General features: G+C 58.7%; 1 protein-coding gene across 2 annotated transcripts; it reads left to right on the top strand.

The window, feature by feature from the left end:
* The first annotated feature begins 4,814 nt into the window (after positions 1-4,814).
* Positions 4,815-7,374, top strand: EMD (emerin). 2 transcript variants are annotated; one of them, XM_080795636.1, is made up of 6 exons: positions 4,815-5,272; positions 5,362-5,469; positions 5,635-5,712; positions 5,920-6,053; positions 6,514-6,560; positions 6,643-7,374. In XM_080795636.1, the coding sequence occupies exons 1-6, from the start codon at positions 5,191-5,193 to the stop codon at positions 6,974-6,976; spliced, it is 783 nt and encodes a 260-aa protein (XP_080651762.1). In that variant the 5' UTR covers positions 4,815-5,190; the 3' UTR covers positions 6,977-7,374. The 2 variants fall into 2 exon arrangements, with proteins under 2 accessions (XP_080651762.1, XP_080651763.1); XM_080795637.1 differs by lacking the exon at positions 6,514-6,560 and having other exon boundaries at positions 4,904-5,272; positions 6,643-7,368.
* The last annotated feature ends 1,799 nt before the right edge of the window (positions 7,375-9,173 follow it).

Here is a 9,173-nt window from a genome sequence, read left to right as displayed (position 1 = left end):
GGACTGGTGCACTGGGTGGGCACGGTCACGCCCTGGCACTGCCAGGCTCCCTCTTCCTTTTCTCCAGGCCTGTTTCATGGTGGCTTCGGATTCAGCTCAAATGTCACTTCCTTGGAGAAGGTCACAGAAAGCAGTGCCATGGTAACATTTTGCCCACAACCCCCAATGAAATACATTTTCTTTCCTGAGCCCGTACGGTGTCCTTGCCCCTGGGAGAACGCTGGTGCAGGCCTGCGCAGATCCACACAAATAGCGGAAAGAAACATTTCACAAAATGCAACTTTTTCTTACTACCTGAAAAGCACTCTGGTATTTTTTTATTCTATTCTGTTTCACTAGGGCACCTGGGCGGCTCAGGGGGTTAAGCGTCTGCCTTCGGCTCAAGGCATGATCTTAGGGTCCTGGGATCCAGCCCCACAGGCTCCTTGCTCCTCGAGGAGCCTGCTTCTCCCTCTCCCTCTGTGCGCGTGCTTTCTCTCTCAAATCAAGAAATAAAATCTAAAAATAAATTTATTCTACTTCATTAAAAGAGAAAAAGAGGGGCGCCGGCGTGGCTGTCGGTTGATCAATGGACTCTTGATTTTGGCTCAGGTCATGATCTCAGGGTCCTGGAATCCAACCCTGGGTCGGGCTCTGTGTTCAGCGGGGAGTCTGCTTGGGATTCTCTCTCCCTCTGCCCCCCCCACAGGCGCCCACGTGCTCTCTCTCAAATAAATAAATCTGCAAAAAATAAAAAGGACAAGAGGAAAAGAAAAGAGGGAGGTAGGGAGGGAGGAATAAGTCCATCCCACCTGCTGTATGAATTAGGCCATCTACAATGGAGAGGAAGCTGACGACCGTCCTCCAGGCTTCCGCATTCACTGTTGCCTTTGCAAGTTCTACTGGCAATGACCTTTCCATCTTGACCCACAGTGGGATCGGCTACCAATGGCGGGGTCTCTTGCTGCTCCCTCTGGTGGGACTCCCCCTCCCCCCCCCGCCACACACACACACACACACACACACACACACATTGCTGGGGAGGGCAGTGGCTTCTTGTCACTTGACAGAGGAGCACAGACGGGCAGCATGCATTCAGGCCCAGGAGGAAGCAGAGCTAGAGCTCGTGGCCAAAGCTGTCCTTCAAGAGCGGAAAGCCATCCTACCACAGACAGTACAATGGGAGCCATTGCCATGGGTGGGGGTCACGAAGGAGACTACGGCCACATGGCTGGATCCTGGGAGCCCCACCTCCCTCTGAATCATTTTTCCACTACCTCCCCGCTTCCCCTCTATACACAACCCAGAAAGACAGGCAGCTCTTGGTCTCTACTTCTTCCAGGCTTAGGGGAAGCAAAGGTCTGTGCAGCACCCGCTGTTCTCTGAAGATCAAACTAAATCACAGAACTTTTCTCCTTGTGTTGAAGGTTCTGGAAAACCACCAGAATCAGCTCCATTCTTGCCACCAGGACAAGCTGAATCTCCACCTGGCCATGCCAGTAGTACCAAGATGAACCAATGTGTTCTAGAACTAGGACTCAAGGCATTCTCTAAGAGACTTTCAGTTGGCTAACCATTCACTGTTTTACATTGATTGTGACAATTTTCCACATATTAATTTTCACAATAGTCACGATCTTATGGCTTTTGTTACTCCCTGAGCAATGTTTCAAAGCACTTGAATATCACCAGGTAAACCCAAAGGATCTTTAACATTCTTGAAAAGTTACGTTTTTAAAAATTTCTAAATTTATTTTTAAAGATTCTATTTGAGAGAGAACGCGCGCGAGCACACGTGCGCACATGAGTAGGGGGAGGGACAGAAGCAGAGGGAGAAGCAGGCTCCCCGCTGAGCAGGGAGCCTGATGTGGGGCTCCATCCCAGGACCCTGGGATCATGACCTGAGCTGAAGGCAGACACTTATCCGACTGAGCCACCCAGGTGCCTGTTGTTTTTTTTTTTTAAGATTTATGTTTTTATTTGAGAGAGAGCATGACGGGGGGGGGGGGCAGCGGCCCGAGGGAGAGGGAGAATCTTCAAGCAGACTCCCCATTGAGCATGGAGCCCAACTAAAGTCTCGATCCCATGACCCTGAGCATGACCGGAGCCAAAATCAAGAGTCCATGAGCCACCAAGATGTGCCAAAAAGTTAAGTTTTGTTTCAAACTAAAGTATTAAGAACATTCTGATCTTAAAGAAAATGTTAATAGCTCAGTGAACAATCTTCTCCTTGGACGTGGATGCTGAGAAATGTATTCATGTCGGTAACTTTCCTTATAACTTTCAATCCTCTGGGGACTGCAAGTTACACGATGCACTGCTTAGAAGCCATTCCCATCCTTAAGAGAGAAACCATCCTCTTCTTTTCTTAAGATTTTACTTACTTATTGGAGAGAGTAAGCACACAAGCAGGGAGAGGGGCAGAGAGAAAGGGAGAAGCAGATTCCCCACTGAGCAGGGAGCCCAACTTGGCGGTCCATCCCAGGACCCTAGGATCGTGACCTGAGCCAATGCCACACACTTAACTGACTGAGCCACCCAGGCGCCCTGAGAAACCATCTTCTTATTCTTGACTTGGAATAGTGGCTTCCTTGTCCTTCTCACCCTGGCTGCGGTTCCAGAAAAATTTCTCCTATTTACCTATGCACACCCTTCCCAGAAAGACTCTGCTGGAGGCCAAAGATGTCCCCCAACAGCCCCTGAGGACTCAGAAACCCCACTGGGCCACATTGCCCTGAGACCTAAAATCTAGCTGTGGGAATGTGTGTGATTGAATTGCTGCCCTAGAGGTCCTTGGCAAGTCTCCCTAAGCCCCCAATTCCTCCTCTATGTGATGCGGGTGGCTGGCACAGAGTGCCTCTTAGCTCCCACAGCCTAGGGCGTGCCTGGTTTTGGGGGGTCTGGAACAGATCTGTACTGCTGCGGACTGGGCTTGGGCTACAGGTGTCCATGGGGTGGGCACAGGGGACCATCACAGCTCAGCGTCCTGGTGCCATCCTTGGTGGGACCCCCATAGTGGGGCAATGGGTGGGGCATAAAAGGCAGAGTGCCGAGGCAGGTGCCGGAGGAGGGGGTGTTCCTTGGGGAGAAGGCAGACCTAGAATTCCTTGACCTCATAAGGAAACGGCTTGGATCCCTACGGGGAGGGGTGGCATGGGGGAGGACTGAGCCTCTGGGACAGGGGCCAGCACTGCAGAAGAAGGCTTGGAGAGGTGCTGGGGAATCTGATCTTGCCAAAACTCCAAATTCCATGAGACCGCCTCTAAGCACCCAGAGCCCAAATGCCATGTCCTTCCCTGCTCTGAAAGAGAAGCAGCAGCCCCCACCCTGGCCGGGGCTGTCCGCCTTTCTCGGCCACGTGGTTGGCTGGAGACTCACACACCTCCTCCTATTTCGGGAGACAGAGCTAGCTTCCCCTAGAGTCTAGAGCCTGGCCAGCCACAACTCTTCTGAGGGTCTTTGCGGTCAAATCAAGTCCACATCTCACCACCCCCTGTGTGGCTACCTCTTCTTCACCCATGACGCACAGACCATGACTGGTCTGTGACCCTCACCAGCTGGACCAACCAGGCTGGGTTGGACCAGAGACCTCCTCTCTTCTCCCTGTCACCAGCTGTCATGTGGTATCAGAGAGAGCACCTCCTCTCCCTATGCTCCCAGTTCTGGGCCTGCCCAAGGAGGGTCGTTTCAGTTGGACCCACACTCCATGAGTCGCTTCATTTAGAATACGAATGTCACCTCCTTTCCAATCTCCCCAGAAACAGCTCTTTCCTGTCTAAGGCCCTCACGAATTCCTTATGACAGTCTGGGCCCTTCCTCAGGCCTTGGCAGCCTCCCATGGCTCACCCACACCAGTACCCTGGACCCCTGTCCTTGGGGGCCCCCTCTGCAGTGCCACGGGTCCTGAAGCCCACCCAGACCCAAGTACTCAGGGCCTGCTAAGCCTTACTGGACCTCCTGGGCAGGCCCTCTGGGTCTGGAAGGCTCCCCCTGTCCCCCGCCGCCTGCCAGGCTGCCTCCTGGGGCCATTGGGGGAGGCATTCCAACCGGAGAGGAAACCCCCAGCGCCCCAGGTGGATGGCACGGTGGGTCAGGCGTACACTCGCCGTCTGCACGCCTCCCTCGGCCCTGGGCCAGTGCCTACTGGCACGCCCAGTCCCTTGCAAGGCTGCTCGCTCCTGGAGAGCTGGCGGCCTCCTGGCCCAGTGCCCCATTTCCTCCGGGACGAAGTGGGGAGGGAGGGAGGTGGTGGGGACCGGCCGGCGCAGGTGCGCAGGCCAGGGCCGCGTCGAGCGGGAAGGCGGGCCTGGCACCGGGGTCTGAGGCGGCCGCTTCCCCGGCGTGGGGCACGCGCGCAAAGCGCTCGCAGCGGCGCCTGGCCTGGGACCCGCGCCTCTCCACGAGCCCGCTCTTGGGACCGGGCCCTTTCGGGCTGGGGCAGGGTCGGCCGCCCAGGGTGCGGCCGGGGGAAGCCCAGGCGCAGGAGTCCGGGACGCGGGGGGGGGGAGAGGGCGGGAACTGCGGGGGCTGCGGGGGCTGCGGGCACGGGGCGGAGCCCACGTGACTCAGGGAGCGCGAGCCACGCCCAGCGCGTCAGTCCTGCGCCGCTTTCCTGTCCTGACCGGTTTCTGCCGGTTCGAGTTGCTTAGTCCCCCCAATCTCCCTTCCGACCGGGACGCGCCGGTCGGTGACGCCTCGATCGCTGACCCCGCCCCGTTCCTACGCCCCGGCGAGCCCACGCTCTTTCCCCTCCCACGCAGGCCGCGCTACTCCCTCAAGCCCCGCCCAAACGCGCCAGCAGGTGACGTCTCTCGGCCCGCCGACCCCGCCCCCTTCCCGCGGCGCGGTGCCCCGCCCGCTCCGGCGCCCGTCGGGCCTGCGCAGTTTTGCCTTCCGCGCTCGCCCCGCCCCTCTCTCGCCCCCCGGCCCGTCCCGCCCGTCTGTGACGCTTGGGCCTTCTCAGGCCCGCCCCGCCTGCTCCCGCGACCGGCCCGGTTACCGCGACGGCAACGCGAGGCCTGGCCGCGCCCCGCGCCGCGCGCGCAGGCCGCAGAGTCCGCGGCCGTGACGCGAGCGTGACGCGGGCGTGACGCGAGTGCTGCCGCTCCCGAGCCGCTCGCGCTGCCCTCGCCGTGCTGTGAGGCAGCCGTAAGCTCGGCTCGTGTCGCCAGGCCCGGGCCACCCCCAGGCCCCCGCCGCCCGCCGCCCGCCATGGACGACTACGCGGTGCTGTCGGACGCCGAGCTGGCCGCCGTGCTGCGCCAGTACAACATCCCGCACGGGCCTGTTGTGGGTACGCGGCGGCGGGTGGGCCCCCTCCCCGCGCTACCCCTGGGTTCGCGGCCTGCGGCCCTGACCGCCTCGCGTCCCGTGTCTGGCCAGGTTCCACTCGCAAGCTCTACGAAAAGAAGATCTTCGAGTACGAGACCCAGAGGCGGAGGCTCTCGCCCCCGAACTCGTCCGCATCCTCTTTCTCCTATCGGTTCTCGGGTGAGGCCCCCGCCCCAGCGCTCCACCTGGCCGCCCACGGGGACAGGGTTTGGGCGACGGGGAGGACGGGGTCGGGAGGGTGTGGCCGCGGCGCTGGCTGGGAGGGGCATGGGGAAAAGGGAGAGGAGCCATGGGGGCAAATGGTCCTCCCCCCCCCCCATTCAGACTTAGATTCAGCGTCCGTGGACTCGGATATGTACGATTTGCCCAAGAAGGAGGACGCCTTACTTTACCAGAGCAAGGGTAAGGCTGAGCTGGGGTGGGGTGGGCACCCTGCCACCTTTATTCCACTCCCTCAGGGACCCTGGTGTCAGGGAGAATCTGAGATCTCAATCCCCATCATCCTAAGCAGCCCTAGAATGGAGAAACCATGCCGCAGGCCCCCAAATGGGATTCAGATTAGGGCCATTGGGCCAGGTGGGAGCACTGCTGTCCCTTTTGCTCCCCAAGGCTATGGTGATGACTACTACGAGGAGAGTTACCTGACCACCAGGACTTACGGGGAGCCTGAGCCTGTGGGCACCTCCAAGGGATTCCGCCAGCCCTCCAGTTCACTCGCAGATACAGACACCTTTCATCACCAGGTGAGCTGACTGTGGAGGAGTCAGGTACAACCCCTGGGGCTCACAGCTGGGTTTGGACAACACCAGGGGGCCGCTGGGTGCAAGTGGTAGGTCCTGTGCCTGCAGGGAAGTGGGGTGAGCAGACACCTTCCCAGTCACGGCTCTCCTCTGAGGGGCTGTCGGGGCTCTTAAGGCTGGAACACGTGGGACGTGCCTTGCACCCTGATCTGGGCTGGAGGTTTGAGAGCTTTCTTAGAATCCTGGGGCACAAAGCAAGGTGCAGGCAGCCAGGACAGTCGTTGAGCAAGTGACAAAGCCGTACAGACATGAGGCTGCGAACTGAGGGGACTTTTGGAGGGAACGTGGTCTGGGCCCCTAAGCGATGGTCAGAATAAGGCGGCTGGGGAAGTTCGGGCTGAGGGATAGGACAGGCCACACTGACCCTGCCGGCCAGTCCCCTCTCCCTGACTCTTGTCTGTAGGTGCGCGATGACAGTTTTTTCTCTTCTGAAGAGGAAAGCAAGGATAGGTGAGTAGCAGGAAGGACCGGGCACTGGGGCTGCTTCGGGGCCCAGGGCCTCCTGGCTCATCCGCTCTCCTCTTTGCCTAAGGGAACGCCCTGCCTATGGCCGGGACAGCGCCTACCACAACATCGTGCACTACCGCCCTGTTTCCAACGTCTCCAGAAGCTCCCTGGGCCTGTCCTATTACCCCACATCCTCTTCCACCTCTCCCATATCCTCATCTTCATCTTCCCCTACTTCGTGGCTCACCCGTCGTGCTATCCGGCCAGAAAAGCAGGCTCCGGGGGCTGGTCTGGGCCAGGACCGCCAGGTCCCACTCTGGGGCCAGCTGCTCCTGTTCCTGGTTTTTGCTGCCTTCCTGCTCTTTGTTTACTACTCCATACAGGCTGAGGACGGCAACCCCTTCTGGACGGAGCCCTGAGGGTCTGGCTTCATGGCCAGCTGTTCTCCGAAGTCCTGGCTGATGCCTTAGTAGTGTTTGCTGGGGGAGGGGGTGGGGGCTTTTCTGTGTGTTCTAGCTTGGGAGTGCTGGGCTTGGCCCAGGTCGGTTCTTGCTCCCCCCGCCTTGTTCTTCCAGGGAGGCAGCACGCCCAGGTCCTCCGTGGCACGGTGGGCCTGGGCCAGCTTTCCTCTGGAGTCTCCTGGTCCTGCTTGCCTCTGACCCCTAGGGCCTAGGAGGGCGAGACCCTTCTCCTGGAAAGGAGAACACGGTTGTTGTCATTGCATGCCTCCTGTCTGCTGTCACCTTGTTGGGGGGATTAACCAAGGCCACCCTGACTTTGTTTTCGTGGACACACAATAAAAAGACCATTTATTTTTAATGCGTGGGCTCTTTCTGCTGGATAGGGATCAGGCTCCCCGGGCTGGGGGCCTCCAGGCCTTGGGGTCTCCAGGATCAACATCTGGCTCTGTTGGTTCTCTCTTTCTCCTTTGGGTTTGGGGTAGGGATCACATGCTACCCATGGACATGTTTGTGCTCTGCTTGTAGGGCTCACTCCCTCACTTGGCACCCAGTGCTGCTGTAACTACTTAGGCAAAGAACTGTGCCCCCACAGGATGTGGAGAGCCCACTTGGGAATCAGGCAAGGCTGTATGCGCAATACTTGCTACGGCTGGTTTTGTTTTTTTTTTTTAAGATTTTATTTATTTATTTGACAGACAGAGATCACAAGTAGGCAGAGAGGCAGGCAGAGAGAGAGAGGAGGAAGCAGGCTCCCCGCTGAGCAGAGAGCCCGGCGCGGGGCTTGATCCCAGGACCCTGAGACCATGACCTGAGCCGAAGACAGAGGCTTTAACCCACTGAGCCCCCCAGGCGCCCCTGACTATGGCTGTTTTAACGGAGAACAGCGGACAACCTGCCTATCAGTGTCCACAGGCGGGGGGATGGGAAGGAATAAGGCACGTAGTCGGTGGTTGCTCCTGGAAAGCTGCTTGTTTAATGCCGTGGGAGAGATGCCGCGCTGCTTCTCGGTCTAATCCAGTCCCTCACCTGGCAGCATTGTTGCTTATCTCCAGGTTTTCTGTGGGGGAGGGGGTATTTCATAACCTGAAAACTCTACGTACATTTTTTTAAAGTGAGGGCTAAGGAAACCCAGGGTAGCGTGCCACGTGAGGCCACACGTGCCGGCTCAGTCCTGCCAGCAGAGGGTGGGAAAGCAGAGGAGCTGGACCCCACGCCCGCACTGAGGTGGGAAGCAGAGGCTCCACGAGGCCTTCCCTGATGGGTGGGGCCCTGGCATCACTTGCTTGCCTTCGACCAGCTCCTTGTTCAGGCAGCAGGACTTGGCCAGAACCAGCCTCGCTGCCACAGCACGTACGGGCTCCTGTTTATGGCTACACGGTGAGCTTGGGGCAGGGATGGAACTGGAACCGCACCTAGCCCTGGCTCCTGGTCATTTCTTTCTTTTTCGTGCACACTAGTCTTTCGCCCGTGTGTGTGTGTTTTCCTAAAAGTAACGCCTGCGTTTAGAATACACAGAAAAAAAAAAGAAAGAAATGAATTGCTTCTAATTTTTCCCCCTCCCCCCAGTTTCAGCCTTCCTTGTTTGCTGCAAGTCACTGCCGCCTGGCTCCTTCCCCAGGGCCCGGCCCCCTTCAGCTTGGACTTCCTCAGGCTCCCTACCGCTGCTCTGAGCCACGCCAGGCTGCGGGCAGAGACCTGAATGTTCTGTCGTGGGCAGCGGGCATGGACACAACATGCCTCCTCATCGATGACAAAGGGGCCTGACGGTCAGCTCCATGAGCTTGCGTCAGGTCACCAGTGCACCAGGACCTCAGAGAGGCACGGTGACGCAGCTCCCTTCACCAGCTAATCCCAAGTCAAGTGTGTGGAGAGGAGGGAGTAACCCTGCCTGGGAACGCAACTGCCCCGCACTCAGTACCTGGGCAGGTCGTGGATCCGGGCGGAAAGGCAAGTGGCGCCTCCCGGACCCAACATGGGGCCTGGGGAAGGGCAAGGTTGACGTGGTGATGGTCTGGAGTAGCTGGGGCAGAGCGTGAGGAAACGGAGCTGAGCTCGGCGTGTCCCGAAGGGAGAGAGATGGCATGGCTTGTGGCTGGGACAGCCCTCTACACGACTCTGTCTGCTGCAGGAAAGGGGGAGCGAGGCGTGCTTGGCA

Source organism: Martes martes (assembly GCF_963455335.1).
Source record: "Martes martes genome assembly, chromosome: X".
Classification (NCBI taxonomy): Eukaryota; Metazoa; Chordata; class Mammalia; order Carnivora; family Mustelidae; genus Martes; species Martes martes.
This window is presented reverse-complemented; position numbering and strand designations above follow the sequence as displayed.

Bases quoted from the DNA above. Each gene is read 5' to 3' on its own strand.
- EMD (XM_080795636.1), top strand. From the start codon at position 5,191: ATGGACGACTACGCGGTGCTGTCGGACGCCGAGCTGGCCGCCGTGCTG. The intron at 5,470-5,634 runs GTGAGGCCCCCG...CCCCCCATTCAG, and splicing joins TTTCTCCTATCGGTTCTCGG to ACTTAGATTCAGCGTCCGTG. The intron at 5,713-5,919 runs GTAAGGCTGAGC...TTGCTCCCCAAG, and splicing joins CTTACTTTACCAGAGCAAGG to GCTATGGTGATGACTACTAC.